This window comes from Watersipora subatra, chromosome 7 (assembly GCF_963576615.1).
Source record: "Watersipora subatra chromosome 7, tzWatSuba1.1, whole genome shotgun sequence".
Taxonomy (NCBI): domain Eukaryota; kingdom Metazoa; phylum Bryozoa; class Gymnolaemata; order Cheilostomatida; family Watersiporidae; genus Watersipora; species Watersipora subatra.
This window is the reverse complement of record NC_088714.1, coordinates 33474426-33498147: the sequence shown is the minus strand read 5'-3', so window position 1 is coordinate 33498147 and position 23722 is coordinate 33474426. Positions and strand designations below refer to the sequence as shown.

The following is a 23722-nucleotide window of genomic DNA, read 5'->3' as shown; positions in this document are numbered from 1 at the left end:
AGAATTTCGTATCGTACGATTCATTAGAGCTGCGACTGAAATTGTGACACGCATAGAGTTAGCATGGTCTACGTTTCATTTCCTTACACCTCTTCTTTTATCGAGTGGATCATCGAATTTGAGTGGTCATCCTTCTCATCGGACTCCGTGCATAAACCTGCGCTTGAGCTTGTATCAGCCACTATCCATTCTTTTCTTTTCCTCGCATTGTTTGTGTAACTCACCAGACTGTCTGTCACCTTATACATCTACCATCTTCTACCAGGTATTCCAGTTTTCAGCTTTTGAAAAACTTACGCTTATAGATACGTAGGTACGTAGATATGTAAGTTTGGTTATAATTAAAGGCATTAGGATATTTTATTGATTTTAACCTGGATTGGATGCCATCAGATTGTTTGTATCAAGCATCAGAGGATATAAAAAACAAAGAGAGCTTCATGCCTGAAAAATTAGATCAATGACTTGCTTCACACACACTTGTTTAAATGTGAAGTTGTAGTCAAGTTTGAAAAAGGAGACATGTTGCCAGTGGTCACTAGGCCTCACTAAACACACCTGTCTGGTTGGACATGAAAGAGTACTCTTACTTACAGACAGATACGGTGTCTAGGCCTACTTTGTTTGCTTGTCTGTTTATTTAGGAAATGCATATTTACTGAACAGTAAAATGTTTATTTACTGAACATCAAAAAGGGTCCACAATTATGTTGACCAGCAGTGTTTATATGTGTAGGTACGAGAGAGCTTTTTATAAAACTATAGTGATGATTATAAAAGTTGATGTAAAACCTTTTCAAACCTAAGTTGCAAGTTTTCTAGGATAGATTAATACTCATTATGACTAGTGGTACCATAATAACATAAACATAATTGAACAGTTATGATTTAATTTTAGTGTCATTACTGCAAGCTATGCTATTGTTATAACTTCGTAAGTTTAGCAGACGTAACATGAGATTTTGCATTTTAGCGATAACAATTTAATGTAATAAATTGTTTCTTTCCATTAATACTTTATACTGTATGCATAAACACAACCATAGCACCGCAGGTAAGTTTTTTTACTTGTCACTATATATCCTAAATATTGCTCGTCTTCAGTATCTAAACTGCAGAGAATTCTATGCAAGGTAAAACTCATGCTAGTTGCATTGAGTCTCTCTTGATGGTCACTCTAGTCTAGTCGGTGGATTTTCTGCATATTTTTTCATTTTGAAACAACGATTGTGGGTGCATTTAAAAACGAAAGGCAACAGCAAAAGTAAACTTTCTTTTTACACTGAGATGGAGTTTCCATTAGACTTGAATTATAGAAAACATTTTTAGCTAAAGTATAGAAAGTGTTTTTAGTACTTTCATATCTGTTCCATTTAAACCTTTTTTATGAAACATTTTTTCGGCGATCTTGAGTTATCGCATGGTTTTAAAATATAACTAGAGTACCTTAGTTCTAGCAGCTGTATAGCCTTCTGTACAGCCTGCCATGGTTCTAGCACCTGTACAGCCTGCCATGGTTCTAGCACCTGTACGGCCTGCCATGGCTCTAGCAAATGTACGGCCTGCCAAAAGACTTAATCACATGGTAAAAAGCTGGGAGCTATTATTGACCTAGCTTAGTGAAAGGAAGTAAAAATATAACTTTGTTATAAATGATTAGCCCCTAATGATAAAGGTAAAATTTAGGTAAAATGCTTTTGACAAAACAAACAAATTTCTTAAGGCCGCTTAAGAATTGGGTTATTTGCTTTAGGTATTAAATTATTAAAATAAATTCGCTGAAATAAAGGCAATATTTTGTCTGTTCACTGTCGGTTTGCGCTAGAAAACTTAAAATTATTTATTCGGATGGAAGCAAAGCAAAAATGTGAGCCTTTAGATTGATTCAATGTACTCCCACTGAGTTTGTGTTTATGTCATCTCATATTAACAGTGAGTATGGGTTTCATGGCCTGACGTAATGTATTTACATTGTGAGGCACTAGACCGAGTGACATCAACTGCAACTAGTCAATTGAGCTGGCCCAAGGCTACTCATAAACACTAAGTACTTCCATTCTAATAATTCCTTCAGACTCAATTGAGTCCGACATTGGACTTCCTTTCTATTTACTTCCTGTCTGCTACTCATGCATTAAAACATTTGGTCGTACAATCTGCTCTGACCATGCTCAATTGATAATCTTTAGTGGTAACAGGCATACTGTTTTAGCATAATGGCAGCAAGAGAATAACGTATTGTACTGTCATTCATATTGGACAAACAAGTGCAATGCTTTAGCAATTACCCGATAGCTCGCTTTTTTGCAACATCTAGATAGCTGTTTTTTAATTCATAATACAATAATATAATAATATAATACAGTTTTTCAATTACTGCATGCACTTTCCATTGGTGATTTAAATCAAAACATTACATTTTATGTTGCCAAGAAACAGTAAAAAACAAAAAATTAGCAGTTACGTCGCAACCACCCTTGTCTACACTATAAATAACTGTCCTTCACACAGCTTGCATGAAATTATATTTGTGAATTGCGTCATGGTAACATTTTCCTTATTATGGACTCGCTGAGGGATGTCTATTTTAGCCCTGAGTATGCCTTGTACTAATAGCAACAGTTAACCATAGTCCATGTACTTACTTGAGTATGCCTTGTACTAATAGCAACAGTTAACCATAGTCCATGTACTTACTTGAGTATGCCTTGTACTAATAGCAACAGTTTACGATAGTCCATGTACTTACTTGAGTATGCCTTGTACTAATAGCAACAGTTAACCATAGTCCATGTACTTACTTGAGTATGCCTTGTACTAATAGCAACAGTTAACCATAGTCCATGTACTTACTTGAGTATGCCTTGTACTAATAGCAACAGTTAACGATAGTCCATGTACTTACTTGAGTATGCCTTGTACTAATAGCAACAGTTAACGATAGTCCATGTACTTACTTGAGTATGCCTTGTACTAATAGCAACAATTAACGATAGTCCATGAGCTTACTTGGTATCAAGTAACTGATGGGTCTATATGCGCATTCATGCAAGTAGAAGATTCCGGAAAGTCTAAGAATGTTCTGTTCCCTATCAGCGTTAAAAGATGAGTTGAGTACAAGAGGTGTAACAGCTCTACTTTTCATTGTAGTTCTTTGAATGGTAAACTAAGGGATGGCTTGCTGTCGACAGCGACGTAGGCGCACTGATCCCTTACCTGACTCGCAGTCATTCAAGGTGCTCACACCTGAGCATCTGGCAGACATTAGAGAACTGATAAAGGAGAGAGCCCAGTGAGTTGACTAGCCTGCTCAATAAGATTGTCGCAATACAAGCTCTGCAGGAAACTGCATACTACCATGAATTAGCTCTCAGTGGCTAATCAATGCGCAAGAAACAGAAAATAATAAAGCTGTTGTTTTATGTTTGCCTTAATAACATCATCAGAACAGACACTAAACGGATGTTAAGTACATACATGTAGGTGTGTGTTTACTTCCAGTAAGATGTATTTGTTAAGTTTAATGGCCAAGTCTGTTTACTATGGACGCACTTTTTCCATTTTAGAGTCTTACTAGAAAGACTTGCCATTCTTGTTGTCATAATAATTTTTACACAAAAAACAAAATGGAGTTGTTAAAACCGACCTTGAATGCCTAACTTCAACAGCCATTACGCAACCAGCAAAGAATTGACTAAAAATTGGTGATTTGATAAAAAAATACTATGCCTGTCTAGCTAGCTGCTCAGGCTTTCTTCTCGGGTGTCTCAACCTAGACCTATGTAGCTCCCCTTAAGAAGATACAACACATTGATGAGTGCCAGCTGTTTGTACCAATTGGCAATCATTAGAAGGTTGAATAAAAAGGCGCTAGTATGATGGAAGTTTATCGAAAAATTACATTTGTCTAAATTAAACAAAATTACCTGTCCTACTGTCGCTCTTATTAATCTTTGGATTCAACCGCTGTCACACCTTTAATATGCACATATTATTTGACCAAATTCATTATGTGTGGAAGAGTTGAATCAACTACTTTCCATATTTCAGGCTCTTTAACTTTTGGCTTGTGTCAATCCTTGACATGACACACTCGCTATAATTTGTAGAAGAGAAAAAGAAAACAAACGGAAAAGAAAGTTAGCAAGAGAATTGCGAAAGAGGTTTGAGGCAGGAGAAGCGACAGAAGAAGATCATGAAAATGCGGATAAACTCTCGCGAGTGTCGTGCGATCGAGAGAGCATCGACGCTGAGGAGGCAGCCAAAAATGAAGAAGATGCAAAGAAAGACAAAGAGAATAAGCGATTAGAAAAGAAAGGAGTCAACAAGCGCATGGAAGCAGGAAAGAAATTGTCACCAAAATATGAAGCCGATTTTCAGGAACATCTCGTCGGCCAACCTTTGATCGACATCGATCCGTACTACAAGGAAAAAGAGGTAAGGGTGAAGCGCTTCCAGTTAGCTGTCCTTTATATATTTGTTATACAAAACATTTTATTATATTGCTGTTTACATCATTGTTTACAATACAAATTAAATAATGTAAAACAAAATGAAACAAATTGGGAAAATGAACCAATAGAATTGGACGTTTTGCGGAGAAGCTTAATTGATTTAATTGCGTGATCTGAAGTTAACATTAGTCCAAGCTAATGTTTGCTCAGTGAGGTTATGATTCAGTTGATAAAACTTTGTTAGCTAATGATTATTTAGTCTAGTTCATATGGTTATCTGGTCTAGTTCATACGGTTATCTGCTCTAGTTCATACGGTTATCTGCTCTAGTTCATACGGTTATCTGGTCTAGTTCATACGGTTATCTGCTCTAGTTCATACGGTTATCTGCTCTAGTTCATACGGTTATCTGGTCTAGTTCATACGGTTATCTGGTCTAGTTCATACGGTTATCTGGTCTAGTTCATATGGCTATCTGGTCTAGTTCATATGGCTATCTGGTCTAGTTCATATGGCTATCTTGTCTAGTTCATATGGCTATCTGGTCTAGTTCATATGGTTCATATGATTATCTGCTACTTCATATGGTCTAGTTCAGGCATGGGCAAACTACGGCCCGGGGGCCACATGCGGCCCGTTAAACCTTTCAATCCGGCCCACCGAACTTGAAGAAATTAAATAAATAAACTTTGTTAAGCCATAACTGTCACAAACAACTTTTATTGTATTTACTAGGTAAATCAGACACGCTGATTCCGATTTTGTACTCAAAATAAAGATTTGTCCAGTAAGTTTTAGAGTAATGAAGGATTTTTACAGTGTTTTAATATCGGTCTCGAAAACAACACGATCGCCATAACAAGCTTCGCCCATAAATACGTGACGTAACCTAGCTTTTTAGGAACAGAAGTTACGTAGGGATGTTTAGACCGACTTAGAATAATAGAGATGGGTGTTTTAAAATCCATTAATATCTAAATTCAGCCTTAAAAATAATATCAGTCTTTTCTGAAAGGTAGATAAGCTATTAAGCATTGCATATTTAAAAAAGCGTGATATCAACTCTAGCTTGTGATAAAACCGCGCTTTTTGAGCTCATTTTTCTCGACGTTCAGCCCATTTAAATGTCATGTAACAAGCTACAAGCAATTTTAATTAGTTTGTACACCTTTCATAAAAAAAAGAAATTATTTTACAGGCTGGATTTAGATAATAATGGGTTTTAAGGCACCCATCTCTATTATTCTAAATCGTACTTGTAATTCTTAATGGGCGGAGCTTGTAATGCCGATTGTGTTGTTTTCGAAACGGATATTGAAACGCTTTAAAAAAGCCTAAATGACTTTGAAGGCTAGTGGCCTAATCTTTATTTTGAGTACAAAATCGAAATCAGCGTGTCTGATTTACTTAGTAAATACGATAAAAGTTGTTCGTGACAGTTATGGTTTAATGTTTTATTTTCCCTGCAATTCTAATGTGTTCCCACTAAATGGCGCACTCTAGATACATTGACTTTGTTGAGGTTCTGCATATTACGGTACTTCACGTTTGCTTTTTGACCCCTCAGTCCTTCTGTAAAGATGAGCGGACCTAAGAAAAGGAAAGTGAACAGAGAATGTCGAGTGTTCAATAAGGAGTGGACAACTAAATATTTTTTCACTGAACACTGATCGTCTGCTGTATGCCTGATATGTCAGGAAACTGTGGCGGTTTTTAAAGAATATAATATTAGCCGTCACTTTACTACAAAGCATGCTAACTATACTAGCAAGCTATCAACGAAAGAACGGGAAGCTACTGCTCAGAAGTTGGCGGCTAACTTACAGGCTCAACAAAACTTTTTTCACCGCCAAACTGCCATTCAAGAGTCAAGTACCAAGGCCAGTTTTATGCTTTCATTCAAATTGGCAAAGGCCAGCAAGCCTCTGTCTGAAGGCGAGTTTTTAAAAGAATGTATGGTGGAGACAGCAAGTGTCTTGTGCCCAGAGAGCAAAGACAAATTTTAAAAAATCAGTTTATCGCGCAGGACAGTGACTCGCCGTGTAGAACTAATAGATGAAGATACCACCAGCAACTTAAATAAATAGGCGGAGTCATTCACATTATATTCATTAGCACTGGATGAAAGCAACGATGTCAAAGACACTGCTCAGCTCCTCATTTTTATCCGAGGGATTAATGGCACTTTTGAAATAACTGAGGAGTTTTTGACAATGGAGTCTCTGAAAGGACAAACACGGGGAGAAGACTTGTATGACCGGGTGTCTGCTGTCATCAAAAATATGAAGCTCTCTTGGAGTCAACTTATCAACGTCGCCACAGATGGATCTCCGAATTTAACGGGGAAAAACGTTGGCCTGCTGAGGAGAATCCAGAATAAAGTCAAAGATGAAAATCCTGACCAGGATGTTATTTTTTTCCACTGCATCATCCAGCAGGAATCTCTATGTAAATCGGTATTACAGCTGAATCATGTTGTGAGTCCTGTCGTGAAACTTGTCAACTTTATTTGCGCAAGGGGACTTCAGCACCGTCAGTTCATTACGTTTCTGGAGGAAACTGATGCGAATTACCAGGACCTGCTTTATCACTCCCGAGTCCGCTGGTTAAGTTTGGGCAAAGTGTTTCAACGAGTGTGGGAGCTCAAAGAGAAGATTAGTGCATTTTTAGAGTTACAGGGAAAGGCTGACGAATTTCCTGAGCTGAGCAACAAGAGCTGGCTGTGTGACTTTGCGTTTGCTGCGGACGTATTTTCGCACATGAATGAGCTCAACATGAAACTACAGGGGAAAGATCAGTTTGTGCAGGACATGTACACAAACGTGAAAGCCTTCAAATCCAAGCTGGTTTTATTTTCCAGGAAAATTTTAAATAAGCCGTTGACACATTTTCCCACACTAGCCAAGCTGAAAGAGGCCGGTGCAAAAGTGAAGAAATACAGTGAGTCACTAGATGCGCTGCACGGAGACATCTGCCGTCGGTTTTCTGATTTTGAAAAAATAGACAAGTCACTTCAGTTGGTGGCCTGTCCTCTGTCACAAGACCCCAAAACAGCTCCAGAAGAGCTGCAGCTCGAACTGATCGACCTTTAGTCCGACCCAGTCTTAAAAGAGAAGTTCAACTCTCTGAAACTGAATGACTTTTATGCTTCACTCAATGAAGCAGCATTTCCAAATCTCCGGAAGACAGCGCAGAAGATGCTGGCGTTGTTTGGCTCGACCTACGTGTGTGAACAGACGTTCAGCATCATGAACATCAACAAGGCCAGCCACAGATCCCAATTAACAGACCAACACTTCAGATCCATTCTGAGAATTGCTACAACTAAACTCACTCCAGACTTTGATGCGCTGGCTAAAAAGAGGAACCAACAGCACTGTTCCCACTGAAAGTAAAAGTTTCTCCTTTGTATTATGTAAAAAATGCTTTGGAAAATAATTAGTTCAGTAAGCCTTATATGTTACACGTCATTTCTGTTAAGGAGCGCACATAAGTGGTGCGCAAATGAACGCACATTCTCAAAACAAACAATGTGCACCAGATCAAATATAACGCGCTCCGCAGTGGCGCGTTATCAATGTTCCGTCCTTGCGCTGATCGTTGTTGACTTTTGGCACTGGAGACACAAACTGAATAGAAGGAGCAGAATAAGTACATCTGAATCTCTTACTGTTTTTGAAATAAATACAGTCAGGAGGAGAGTGATGATGATATCCAGAAGGTAACAGAACTTGCAGTGCTTTAAAATAGAAATTGTTAGTAACAAACAATTATTTTTTATTCATTTAATTTTCAGTGTTTTAAGACTCATTTCAATAAATAGCTAAATACTGTGGGACTTTAAAGACAGATCTTTTGTTGTAATGCTTTTGTTCATTTTTATTTGAAATTAAAGCACATGTTTTCTCCATATTCCATGATATATATTTTTTTCTCCTGTGAGGTGGGGTTACCAAAACACTCCATCCATCTGCTCCTGGTCCGGCCCTTCTGTCAAAATTTAGAACCCATTGTGGCCCACGAATCAAAAAGTTTGCCCACCCATGGTCTAGTTCATATGGCTATCTGGTCTAGTTCATACGGTTATCGGGTCTAGTTCATACGGTTATCTGATCTAATTCATACGGTTATCGGGTCTAGTTCATACGGTTATCTGATCTAGTTCATATGGCTATCTGGTCTAGTTCATATGGCTATCTGGTCTAGTTCATATGGCTATCTGGTCTAGTTCATATGGCTATCTGGTCTAGTTCATACGGTTATCGGGTCTAGTTCATACGGTTATCTGATCTAGTTCATACGGCTATCTGGTCTAGTTCATACGGTTATCTGATCTAATTCATACGGTTATCTGGTCTAGTTCATATGGTTATCTGATCTAGTTCATATGGCTATCTGGTCTAGTTCATATGGCTATCTGGTCTAGTTCATACGGCTATCTGGTCTAGTTCATATGGCTATCTGGTCTAGTTCATATGGCTATCTGGTCCAGTCTTAAGGGTTTTCTGACTAGCACTTTTCACTACCTAATCACCACGCTATATGTTTTCAGTGACATAAATGAGACCACCCGGCCACTGGTGCTAGTTTTGCTATGCTGTAGGTCTAGCACGTTGGAACATCCAGCCATCATAACGTGCGTGCGTTATTGTTATCGTTCGATGCCTACATGGATTAACACATTAGAACATCTAATATTTATTGGTGCAATCGATGCATGTCTATGGAAGCCAGTGTATTAGATAACCTAAACACCAGAATTGATGCCATTGCAGTCCCCTTGCATACTCTGCAGTAAAGCCGTCATATCAGAGTTGTTATCTAGCTATGCTTTGTAACTAGGCATTCATAGAGTTAACTATTTGTGAATAAGCATTCATAGAGTTCACCATTTGTGAAAGGCTATTCATAGAGCTAACCATTTGTGAAATAGAATTCATAGAGTTGCCTATTTGTGCATTGGTATTCATAGAGCTAACTATTTGTGAATATGGCATTCATAGATTTAACTACCGATTATTTGTGAAATGCCATTCATAAAGTTAACTATTTGTGAAAGGCTATTCGTAGAGCTAACCATTTGTGAAAGAGCATTCATAAGTCAACTATTTGTGAAAGGCTATTCATAGAGGTAACCATTTGTGAAAGAGCATACATAGAGTCAACTATTTGTGAAATAGCAGTCATAGAGTTAACTGTTTGTGAAAGAGCATTAAAAAATAGCTGTATGGATGCCCTTTCACAAATAGCTATCTCTATGAATACCTTTTTGCAAAAAGTTAGCTCTATGAATATATATTCACAAATAGTTGACTCTGTGAATACCCTCTATTAACTATTTGTGAGAGGGTATTCATGAAGCTAACTAACTGAAAAACAACAAGTCGTTGAACTTGAAAAATATTTGATATCTTATTTTGCAGATATTCATGGTGATAGGCAGAGATCATACAATATATCGATTCTCAGCCCACAACGGTCTATTTTGCCTTAGTCCATTCCATCCACTCAGGCGGGCGGCTCTCCTAACCCTTGTCCACCCTTTCTTCAACGTTATCGTCATGCTTACGATAATAACAAATTGTGTCTTCATGGCTATGGCCAATGATGATGAAAAGATAGAGTGAGTACCTTTATTTTTTTTCGAGTTATGGCACAAGAAGAGCGAGTTCTTGATAAAAAAAACCCTGATTTTTCAAGCAAAGAGTATGCGGTGCTTTACAACTTGGATCTCATAATGAAAAAATTAAAGTTGTAGGTAAAACTATTATTAATATTGTAATATTAATTGAATGCCATTATTAAATATCATTGATGTATACTATATATCAATGATATTTAATAATTTATAATATACTAAATTATATATAGTATATTATATACTTTATATATATATTTAGTAAGTAACTAGTAATATTAACTATTATTAAAATTATTGCTGACATTGTTAAATATTTATGTTTGGCTCTTTAACATGTAATTAAATAACTTGCCATTTGTAATCTCAATATTTAATGCAAATAACTGTAGGTTTGTAGTGAAAAATGTTCTTAAAGTAAAATAAAATTTAAGCTTGTGGTTGATTTTCTAAAAGTGTAACACTTTTGCAAGGCTTTTATGGTATTATAACCTGTGAAGTCCAACCTATGGTTTACCTTTGGTTAAAGTTTTGTTGAAATCTGTGTAAAAAATCAACTTGGTTTAAAATTATATTTTTTGTGCCAAATGAAAAACGCAAGTAATTTTATTCAAAAAAATGAGCAATTTCTCATATTTTCATTACTAAATCAATTTAAGTGAGACAAATCAATGTCCTGCAGTTGAAGTGGTGATTTCTGGTGAGAATTTGCCGACAGCAGCTTGCAACTGCCAAAATCATTCAACAGCATAGTCTGATGCATGGATTCCACAATTTAACCCCTGGCTATACCCCTCGGCTGATCGGGCCACTAGCTATAGCTGCTCATATCTCCATTGCCTTAACTTACACACAAACTGTATTCAAACGCAAGATCACAGGTCATACATGAGATGGATTAAACTGTTCACAGCTGTTTTTGAAAGCCTGGTGTTATTTTTGGATGTCGGTAGGTAGATAACGGCGTAATTCCTCGCTGTCTATTTGGCAGAAGGATTAGAACAATGACATAGCGTATAAAAAGACTGTCTTTATGTGACCTTCAAGGTATGCGATCATTGACACTTTGCATGTATCGCTGCCAGCTGATTTGATTTGTTGGTTCAGCAACCCACCAGCCCTGGTATAGCGCAAGACCATTTGAAAACCCTTTGACTTGGCACATTTTTAACTTCCGAACGCTCCATGTACAAAAGTATATACATGTATACTCTATATACTTAGCACATTACAATGTATATACATGTATACTCTATATACTTAGCACATGACAATGTATATACATGTATACTCTATATACTTAGCACATGACAATTATATACATGTATACTCTATATACTTAGCACATTACAATGTATATACATGTATACTCTATATACTTAGCACATGACAATGTATATACATGTATACTCTATATACTTAGCACATGACAATTATATACATGTATACTCTATATACTTAGCACATTACAATGTATATACATGTATACTCTATATACTTAGCACATGACAATGTATATACATGTATACTCTATATACTTAACACATGACAATGTATATACATGTATACTCTATATACTTAGCACATGACAATGTATATACACGTATACTCTATATACTTAGCACATGACAATGTATATACATGTATACTCTATATACTTAGCACATTACAATGTATATACACGTATACTCTATATACTTAGCACATGACAATGTATATACATGTATACTCTATATACTTAGCACATGACAATGTATATACATGTGACATGATGACAAAGGATTGATACGTGTAAAGATGAATACGAACATCGTGAAAGCAAAAATTTGAAAGATCGATAATGTCGTGAAAACTTTGTTTCTGGAAAAAGGCAGCCTTAAAATGCCAGTCTAAAATGCTGCCAAAAAGAAGTCGAATCGTTGTAATGCAGGAAATATGATGATCACAAATATTTTTGTAAACCATAAAAACCTATATTAACATATTCCACTTTGTCATTGTGCGTGCGTCTCTAACCTTCACATTCATGCGTTAGGTTACCAAAAATATTTGGTATCAAAACTCTGTCTGGTTTCTGTAAACCAGCCTCTTGAACACCCACCCATGGCCTATCTGGTTTCTGTAAACCAGCCTCTCGAACACCCGCCCATGGCCTATCTAACCAGCCTCTCGAACACCCACCCATGGCCTATCTGGTTTCTGTAAACCAGCCTCTCGAACACCCGCCCATGGCCTATCTAACCAGCCTCTCGAACACCCACCCATGGCCTATCTGGTTTAAAATGAAAGGAATTCTATGTATCGCCAATCGATCTGCTAACAGAAACTAAACCATCCTTTTTGGAATTCTGCAAACTTTAACAGGGCCCAGACCTTAACAGGGCCCAGACCTTAACAGGGCCCAGACCTTAACAGGGCCCAGACCTTAACATGCCCCTATTTATTAATGCATACAAATGACATGTCGAGAGCTGATTAGAAATAGGTAACTTTATCAATCAACAGACAAATATCATTATTTTACCAAGGTTGATATCTAAAATTTCAAATCATTTTGGTCATAAAAGGTGGCTAAATGTATGCTCTGAACATTAGAAAAGCAAAACATAGTAAAATCTCAAATCAACACCAGTGCACTGTGTGAGTAATGGCATTCTTAGACCACATGGATGTCATAGTCATGTACTGTCATGTGGATGTCATTCTTGTCACCACCAGTGGCCTGTTTTGGAAATTGAACTTTGACCTGTTGAATCAAGGTCAGGACCACTGTGGCCTAGACCACTAGGCCACAGCCACTCTCATTCCAAAGAATCTTTTATTCCTATTTATTCCTATATATTATCCATTTATTCCTATATATTATCCATATATTCCTATATATTATCTTATATTATCTCACGAAATAAAGAATACTTGTGTTTAAAGCAAACGCGTTATTTTGAAAACCCAACAAGCTGCCGGCAAAAGATGTAATAATTGGTAGGGTGGTCAGATGAACAACAGTAAGTAGTTTTGTGATATGGAGCAGCGATACACGATGCAATGCATAGCTCAACCAATCAACATAGATTAGTAATTGACCTCTTGCTTGTGCATGTAAATTTGGAGGCTAGTCGCAAGTAAAAGTCCCTTGAGCATCGGTGTTGCCTTCGCTAATTGAATTTCGCTGCTCTATCTCTCTAACCATTCCTACTGTTTGTTTGCTCACCTCCTTGTAGTACTCCACCGCACCAGACTATGTCAGCGTACAGCTGTTGTAGGAAATCCTCCTCAGGACCTGGTCAAATACGTTACATCTATTTGCATGTACAGTCATGCTTTGGCTTCCGAACATTTCTGATCTCAACCAAAACGGATTTTGCCCAAAACATTCGAGGTTTTTGAAAAGCCGAGCGAACGAATTTGAAGTCTTTTGGATCTTGACCGGCGATGATAGATGCTTCCTTTAAAATCTAGGTTAAAGTGTGTAAAGATAAACCATACAAAGTGTTTGCTTCTTATGACCTTAAAGATGATATATTTTATTGAAATTAAAAACACAATTTATTTCTACAAATGTTTATTCATGGCACACAATACACAAAACATTGAGTAGACGAGGCTGGAGTACGAGTTACTACTGATACAGCAGTACTGTACATTCCCCAACCTTGTCTGTTTATAGATTTTTGTGTGGCAGTCACTGTGTTTTACACATTACCGGCTCTCAATCCTTCGTTTTTTCGTGACGCCATTCTATCGTTGTCTGCCATCTTTATGGACACCTTTTATCGTTAAAAACACAAAGCTCCTGCAATTAATTATTGCAAACAATGCTTTTGTTCGCAAATTGTTTATTTTAGTATCAAAGCAACACCGAAAAATAGTATTAATCTATAGACTGACGATCGTTTTCTACAAAATGGCGGCTTTTTCGTGGACGAGCGCATGTGCAAACAGGATGATGACGTCAAAAAAATGATGGATTACGTGCGTCTACAGATTATGGTGTAAAATAGTAAAAAAAATTTGAAGAAGTTGTTTTCCAGACTCAGAATGGATTAAAATTGTTTGCATTAATTATAATGAAAAAACAGTTTCTGATTTTGAACCAATTGCTTTTCAAACATTCTTGCTGAACTGATGGTTGAAAAACGAGGTTTGTTTATCTAATTCTCAGGCTGACAGCAGTGTTTGGTTTGCCGACATAGCATAGGTTTGACTGTATGTACTTATAGCATAGGTTTTACTGTATGTACTCATTGCATTGTATTTGAATTTACGAGATGTCGTGTATGCGCTGGTCAAGTGAGAAAAATTTTGACAAGATACATAGACATCATTGCTGATTCGTAGAAATGTTGGTGTCATAAAATAAAGCATGAAAGTGAGGCTCGCCACAAAAGTTTTTGTTCTCTCGACGTTCATGTGAAAAAAATGCTTTAAGATTTGCACGAAAAGTTCGCAAAGCTGTTTCTTTAAAATTCATCCTCTTAATAAGACCTTGTTTGCACACACCACTGCCGGTTGATCTTCAACAACAAGCACTTTTAAATCTTTCCTCTGTGAAAACAATTGTGAGGTGTGGTGTACTCCATACTAGGCTGTAAAATATCTGTACTCTCGGCATTAATTGGAGTGATGAAACTCATCTAGCCAATAGGAGTAAAAAAATTTTCGATCGTTTAATGTCATGTAGCGCCTCTTCTGTTATGACTAAGAGGAATTATCTCATCGTCATCTGAATTTCTACACCAGGGAACTGCGCTTTGGTACACTGCAAATGTTTTAAAGCCGGGCTGTAAAAAACTGATCAGATCTGACTACCAAGACAGTACAGTCGAGTGTACTTCAACTTTTTAGTAGAAAATACAACATTGCATTATGTAACTGTTATATTGAAATATATCATCGTGCAGAATAAGTATGCATAGCTTACTCCTAACTTCTCAACTGAGGCATGCTATTATGTGACTAACAAAATAATTTTAATAGATGTGGTGTGATAGTACTAAGGCTAGTAGGACTAACAGAATACAGTATTAGGCCTGGTGTGGTAGTACTAAGGCTAGTAGGACTAACATAATACATTATTAAGGGTGGTGTGATAGTACTAAGGCTTGTATGACTAACAGAAAACATTATTAGGTGTGGTGTGATAGTACAAATGCTTGTATGACTAACAGAATACATTATTAGGCGTGGTCTAATAGTACTAAGGCGTGTATGACTAACAGAATACATTATTAGGCGTGGTGTGATAGTACTAAGGTTTGTATGACTAACAGAATACATTATTAGGTGTGGTGTGATAGTACTAATGCTTGTATGACTAACAGAATACATTATTACGTGTGGTGTGATAGTACTAAGGCTTGTATGACTAACAGAATACATTTATAAGATAGGATATTAAAGATATGGAAAGAGATTTTATCTTTCAGCATAAAGTTAGGGGTGCAATGCATCAGTGAAAGAACACTTCAAAGAGCACTTTCTTTTTATTTGCAGGTATATATTTACAGCCATATATACCTTTGAATTCCTTGTCAAGATGCTAGCCAGAGGTATGATTCTTTCACCGTTTACCTACCTACGGGATGCTTGGAATTGGCTCGACTTTCTTGTAATCTGCTTGGCGTAAGTTTTATGAAGATTTTAAAGCTCATTCTCACACATACTTCAAATCTTAATTTTGTTAACTTGTCAAAAAAACTGCTCAAACGAGACTCTAGGTGCGTTTCTAGGTCCTTCAAACTTATCAGCTAACTGTCAAAGCAGGTTTTAACTGCTAGAAGTTGATAAAATTTTTCCATGTACTGACCGAACTACCAAAGGATCAGGTCAGCATTTTTGTGACAGTCCTTTTATACTGAACTGACATTTCAAAAATTCAATTGGCTATTTGCTATTAGCATATCCAATAAATTCAGCTAACAACTATTAAGTGCACTGTTGTAACTTTTAGTAAATTAACACTTGACACCCAAATACACAAAAACAATTTTGAACAGTAGAAAGATAATGCATTCATCGCTATTTAGGCTGCGCGTGATTGGCTCTCCAAAAAATATCTGTCACTGTGATTGGTCACTTTTATGTTCCTGTTGGTAATCAGTTCCGCTGCACCATCTTTCCAGTATTTTGAAAAGTGGGCTTTTTGGCCTAAGAGACCAAAACTTGGAGTAGTTCAAATGCTCTAATGACAACTGTAAAAACTAAAGCAATTAAAGAAACATAACAAAGCTAATGGAAAATATTGACAGTGCGAAGTTTTTGGTTAAGGGTCTCATCACTTGATACAAATTGCTGACCAGCAAAGTGAATTTATATGAATACCCCTAAAAGCATTCAGCCTAATATAGTTCTTATCTAATCTACTGACAACAAAGATTTGGTTGGGTAGGAACTAGCAGAGCTATCACTCGGCCATCACTCAGCTCCTGTTAATAATCAACTTTACTCCAGAAAGGTCTATTCCACAAAAATTTACAATTGAGTATTTGGTAGCTGCTTCATGGTACTTCAGAGGTCGGCCTCATTTTCATCAGCTATATACTGATGACTCATTCTAATTATTGATGAACACTGAATTAGTAACTATGGTGACCAAGTCAGAGTTATGTCAAGGTCGGTAGCTTGACTGAAACTTTCTGAAAATTTATTATTTTTTTTAGTTTTACAATTTATTAGAAGCATTTTGTCATCTAAAACATATAATCGCCACATTTCTTGCTTTGTGGAGCTAAACAAATTTTTTTGTCAACTTCTGGATTAACTTTGCAAAACCACCTTTTTTTCTGAGCATAATTTCTTTGACAGAATTGATCTTCAAAACTGTACCGTGGCAGTTGTATTGACCCGAGTTTTATCGATTTCATTTTTGTAAAGCAGATTCTTGACCAGTTTTTACAAGTCTGCTAATGCAACTGCTGTTTCTCCATCAAATTTGTGTCAATGACGGTGGCCATTAAAAACTCATGACTCTGTAGTAATTGAATTACGAGTCAATAATAGCTGCCATTATTCGGCTCATATTAATTAGTCACATACCTAAAACATTGGTCTTACAAGCGTCTTCTTCGTCTTACGGGTGAAACCATTTTTTTCCAAATAAATTGTTTCCTTCACAGGATTTGTGTGATTTTTTGTGTGTTTATTTCCATTCAGATGTCCATAAAACATGCTCTGTGTTTATTTCGTACTCACAAAATCAGTTCTTGTATCAGACCATATCTATTAATAAATTACATATCAAAAGAGTAGGCAAATCCTGATAGATCTGCATCGCGAATACACAACATACATGTATTATTATGAAGTTAGCCGATGTTTATCAAGTGTTAAAATGGCCCAACCTCGTGAGCTAGATGCTTCTTACCTAATTACGACTGTCTCCTTTTTGGGTTTCCTATGCCGAGAGAAGTGTGTTGATTTGCATGGAATGATACTACACAAAAATTGATTTTACTATTTTCATACATATTTACCTTTCAGAGTGTAAGTTCAGTAATGCAAAATTTAGTTGTCTATATTAAGGCATTTTGCAAAGAATGTGAAATATATTGAGCAAAAAATTTGAGTGGAAAAATACAGCTGCAGTAGACCCAATACAATCGACAGGTAAAAAGTGATAATATATATGTTTATAAATATGTGTATAAATGCAATTTTGAACTAGAATCAGGTTATTAATTGCCAAATTACTTCAATCGGATTGATTTCAATCAAAACTGTTTCAATTGATTTAACCTGTCAGAGCCTCTTATTTTCCATGCAAAAATCACCGTTAGAAGTTCCAACCTCGAGATGGATTGACTTATTTGGTATGAAAATTTAAAACAAAGTATCATTGTTTATTATTTAACTTTCGTTGTGCTAATGTTTACCAATGTTAATTATTTGTATGAAATGCAAGCTGACTAAAAATAAATGAATTTCTAACGCTATTTGGGTACATATTCAGTTTTTTGTATTTTTTCCGACATGAAATAACTTTTATTACAGTACTAGTTCTTGTTGTTGACTTCTACATCTTAGGAAATTGGTAAATATAGAATACATGTAAAGTCAGTGCAGTTAGGTTCAAAAAATATAGCCAAATTAATTTGAAAACAGTTAAAACCTTGAAATACTTTAAAAACATCTTCGCTATGATAAATTATGCTTGTATGACGCTGAAATCAAGAGTGATTACAGTATCAGTTTTATGACGTTTTAAAAAGGTTTAATACCTATTTTATAATTTCTTAAATGCATCAAACTTTCATTAAAACTTTTTGTTGATCTAAATAATAAATAATTCTACTGTAATAAATTTTATGCTAATATTTTGTAACACATTACAATATTATTGGTTATTATGTAATGCATATCAACGATAGTGGTTATGTTGTAAAGCATTACAATATTAGTGGATATATTGTAATGCACTACAATATTAGTAGTTATATTGCAATACATTATCATATTAGGGGTTATAGTGTAATGCATTACAATATTAGTGGATATATAGCAGTGTTAATTCACTCATTCGGATTTAATAGATCTGCTTTGCATATAGTTCATTGAATTATATCATAGCATTATTATTGGGTGAAAACATTACACAAATCATGTTGTTTTTACAGGTATATAATGCTGCTTGTGGATAAGCTTCCAAACAATTCGGGCAGTGATGCGTTAGGTAATGTGGCGGCACTCCGAACATTCCGTGTATTGAGAGCTTTGAAAACAGTTGCAGTTGTACCAGGTAACCATTTATGCTATATTGTTGAATGTTCAATGTTCATCCATTGTAAATTCAATATACGTAATGTTTAGTTGAGTATGCATATACATATACATAATGTTTATATATTTATGTATACAAATATACAAAAAGTTTATATGTGTATGTAGTAGATATACAGACATACATAATGTGTATGTATTTAGATATACGCATATACATAATGTCTTTATGTGTATATTAGCCAAATGCGGGGGTGTTGCGCATGTAATAGAATAGTTCCCTAATGAATTTGAGTAACTTGCCTGGTAAGCTAGTAGAGGTAAGTTTATTTTTACTAAAGCAATTGCTGTGTTTGCAGTCAGCTCATTCCGTTACGTTCCATCCTGCTGAAGTTTCAACCGTGCTAGTTAATGTTTCAAGTTAATGTCATGATTGTCATAACAATCATTTATTGCTTGGGTACCGTAGCCTAGTGGTACAGTAGTCTAGTGGTTCAGTAGTCTAGTGGTTCAGTAGTCTAGTGGTTCAGTAGTCTAGTGGTTCAGTAGTCTAGTTGTTCAGTAGTCTAGTGGTTCAGTAATCTAGTGGTTCAGTAATCTAGTGGTTCAGAAGTCTAGTGGTTCAGTAGTCTAGTTGTTCAGTAGTCTAGTTGTTCAGTAGTCTAGTGATTCAGTAGTCTAGTGGTTCAGTAGTCTAGTGGCTCAGTAGTCTAGTGGCTCAGTAGTCTAGTGGTTCAGTAGTGTAGTGGTTCAGTAGTCTAGTGGTTCAGTAGCCTAGTGGTTCAGTGGTCTAGCGGTTCAGTAGTCTAGTAGTTCAGTAGTCTAGTGGTTCAGTAGTCTAGTGGTTCAGTAGCCTAGTGGTCTAGTGGTTCAGTAGTCTAGTAGTTCAGTAGTTTAGTGGTTCAGTAGTCTAGTGGTTCAGTAGTCTAGTGGCTCAGTAGTCTAGTGGCTCAGTAGTCTAGTGGTTCAGTAGTCTAGTGGTTCAGTAGTCTAGTGGTTCAGTAGTCTAGTGGTTCAGTAGTCTAGTGGCTCAGTTTGCTGCCTCTAGATCTCTATGTTCGATTTTTCATTGCTAGATTTTAATTCACGATAGCTGGACACATGGATAACAAGACAAACACTGATTTATATATATATATATATATATATATATATATATATATATATATATATATACATGCATCACATATAGACATACACAAATATAATATATTTATATATATGCGTGCATATATAATTATGAGTATATTGATATACATGTATATATCTATATCTTATATAGCCTATATACTTATGAATATATTGATAAATATAATTATGAGTAAATATATATATATATTGTATTATATATATTGTATTACCCATTATATCTATACATGTATATTATATATATAATGGGTAAATTGATATCTGATTTTTGTCAGGACTAAAGACAATCGTTGGTGCACTTATGGAGGCCGTGATAAAGATGAGAGATGTTGGCATCCTTACTGTTTTTATGTTGTCCATATTTGCTCTGGTCGGCCTTCAACTCTACACGGGTTCTCTTCATCATAAATGTGTTCGTACCTACCCAGAAAACTTGACCGATTATGAGAAGGATGTGTGGAAAAATAATGAGAGTGAGTATAAATGCCAGTCCAATCTCAGTTGTATTACTTCCTTATCAGCAACCTAGTTTACAATTGGTTGGTAGACTGCTAGGGCTAAACAGCTTCGACGCTTCTGTCACCTGAACAAACACTTTTAGGGCAGGAAAACCTTCGATGGCGGGTACCATGTCACATAATCTTTGAATGAATTCTCAGTTATTGTTTGCAACTGTCCTGCTAGATGAGCAACTGGTATTATCTGCCCTTTAACAATCTAGAGTATCTACTATGTTTTGATCGTTATAAGTACTTAAGTACTTGAGTACTTGTCCCTTTGTCAATTTTAAGTTGGGGATCCTCTCTTGATAGACCCCATATTGGCATCGGTTGCTGGACACAATTTCCCCTGTCATCACTGCACATACTACATCTGACCTACCATGCTTTCTCTTGCAGTTGGTTGTCTCCACATTAGCTTTCTATGGTTTATGCTTTAAAACTGATATCCATGGAGCTGTTTTCTCCCTTCTTTTGCCATCTGTTTGTGTTTAGTATGCTATCTTATGAAAGTATGTCTATGCTAGTTTATGCTATCTTATGAAAGTAGCTACTGGTGGGGGTCCTCCCATGTTTTGCGACGATTCTGATGACCCGACGACAGGGATATTTAAAAAGTGACAGACGAGACGACCATTTATCAATGTAGGTGACGAGGTGACGATGATTGTGTAAGTAGGATTACTAAAGGTATGGCTGCACGCAACAAATTTTTCATTGATTCTGAGTTCTGGCCGAAATCACAAAAAAACGCAGAATTAATCGGTCGAAATTCACAGAATTATTTGAGCTGTGCATGCCCACCGAGTTCGTCGACGAAACGCTTTTATCAGATTAAACAAATTATTAGCGAGCACGATTCTAGCAGCTTTAGCAATTAGTATAGTCCAAGACATGTATCGCGACACACAATAAAAATACAAAAGCATTTCAACATAGAACACACGATGTAACTGTTTAAGTCGCGCTATTGTTGGTTAGCGAGCACGACTCTGGCAAATTTTAAGATATATGTAGTCCGAGAACATAATGCGACACACAAGAAAAATATCACAGAAAGTTACGATAGTAAATACGATGCAACCGACTTGATTGCGTTAGAGATGTCAACATTTTCTACCACAAAACTTTTGCTGCTAAAAATGAAATATAATTAAAAAATAAACAATTTGTAGCTACAGCGTCCAAACAATAAATACATTCAATAACTCAATATAAGCAGTTGCATCGTGTGTACTATGTTGAATTGCACTTATACTTTTATTGTGTGTCATTATACGTCTCTTGGACTATACTAATTGCAAAAGCTGCTGGAATCGTGCTCGCTAGCACGATTCTAGCAGCGCGGAATAATTCTGTGTGTTTCAATCATTTCGTGATTTTGGTTAGAACCAACGGAAATTTTGTTACATGTAGCCGTACCTTTACTAACTTATTATTTGTTCATAAATCACCACGGTCAACGGAAACTTCACTAGTTTTGGTTTGAAGCATCTGGCTCAGCATTTATAGACTGCCAAATAATTAAAGCAATGAAATGCCACGACATTGACAGCAAATCCGTTTCCAAGTCTGTGACTGACAGTGATTATTAAAGACAACCTCGGTCTATTTTCAGTACAAGAAATATAGCCCTAAAAACCTAAGACTGCTGTTACTCTTCGCGGAGTAATCAGCAACGCTCCCAAACATCACTAATATGTTTGTGAAGGTCGCTGGTTGAGCCATGCTTTTGGTTAGCAGAAGTTCAAACTGAGCGAGTTTCAGATTTTTAACGCAACCCGGTGCCACCAGAATAGATATCTGTATTAAAATAACGAATGTGAAGAAAAAGGTTGATTTGGTTACCAACTTGAAAAGGTGACAGTGGTTTTAAAAGTGACGAAAGTGATTTTAAAAGTGACGACAGTGATTTTAAAAGTGACTATTCTGACGACAACTTCGTGTGGTAGGACCCCCACTGGTGAAAACAACTACCCTTTGTTCATTATTTTTCACAGATAACTGGCTGTTTGCCAATGACAGCAGTAGACCTGATGATCATAAAATATGCGGGGACAGCTATGGTGCCTAGTAAGTTATTCCTCTAAATATCAATCTTATCTAAATGGAATTATTTAACACAATTTTAAAGTAAACCTCATTGGAAAGATTCGTCACAGAATGAAAGCGTTAAGAAATAGCAAAGATGACCAAAGGCAATACCAAAAGTAACTCTTATTTGTTACCCGGTTGTATGTCATTACTCATCAATACATTTCATTGACTCTATCTAATCTGTGACACATTTTATGTATATGACACCTTTTATTGGTAAAAGTAATCATCTACAACATTTTTTTACGTGACGAAATGAAAATGAGAAGGAAAACATCAGGAATTATTGAATGAGTCAAAAAAAGTGTGTTAAAAGTTGGTGATCTGATGGTATTGTGGAGGAGTCGGGATAATGAATTGTAGGTTGTAGTAGCAGACAATTCCTAAACTGAAACATGCAATGCTGGAGGTAGTACATTGTTTTTACGGAATAGAAGATGATGCTTGTCATGTGCGTGGAAAGATAAATGCAAATATTCTGGACATAGTTTGCGCAGGATTTTGAAATCTGTAACACAAATGCAGAAATAAGTAAGCTTGGGATAAGGCAATATGATTAAAGATATTGTGATGTGATTGGTGGAAGTGTGGTAAGCTGGAATATGATTGGTGGAATTGTGGTAAGCTGGAATATGATTGGTGGAAGTGTGGTAAGCTGGAATACGTGATCAGTAGAATGTAAGTCTTAGTTTAGAAGCCTGTAAGAGGAATATCCTTTTCTGCTGTCGGTATGCTGAAATGGGGAAATATATATCATCGCTTTTGATCAGATGACAGTTCATAAATTGAAACTAAAATAACAGCTATATATTTTTGTTTATGAAATAAACAGAACCTTTCTGTTTATGAAATAGACAGGGAGACATTGTCAAGTTATGTTCAAGTTCTTGGTACAAAAACATGCAAAGCAATTCAGTCCGTGTATCTATGTAACTTGTGTCTGTTTGTAGTCATTGTCCAAAACCTGAATACGAGTGTATGGAGAATGTTGGAAATAACCCCAATTTTAACTACACTAGTTGGGACAACTTCGGGTCCTGCATGCTCAACTCTTTCCGTATCATGACTCAAGATTATTGGGAGAACCTCTATTTTATTGTAAGTTTAACATACACTTACTCTTTCCGGTGAAGCTTATCGATTTAGTCTTTCTACTGTTTGTAACCATA

The 23722-nt window shown here is 36.2% G+C and overlaps 1 protein-coding gene across 1 annotated transcript in view; it reads left to right on the top strand.

Annotated features, from left to right (window-relative positions):
• The first annotated feature begins 253 nt into the window (after positions 1 to 253).
• LOC137399202 (sodium channel protein para-like) overlaps positions 254 to 23722 on the top strand; it is an 84334-nt gene continuing 60865 nt past the window's right edge. The window contains 8 exon segments of the mRNA XM_068085204.1: positions 254 to 265; positions 3151 to 3292; positions 4110 to 4437; positions 9878 to 10077; positions 15586 to 15714; positions 18705 to 18826; positions 20232 to 20433; positions 23438 to 23651. Of these exon segments, the coding sequence (XP_067941305.1) occupies positions 3174 to 3292; positions 4110 to 4437; positions 9878 to 10077; positions 15586 to 15714; positions 18705 to 18826; positions 20232 to 20433; positions 23438 to 23651 (1314 nt within the window). The 5' untranslated portion in view covers positions 254 to 265; positions 3151 to 3173.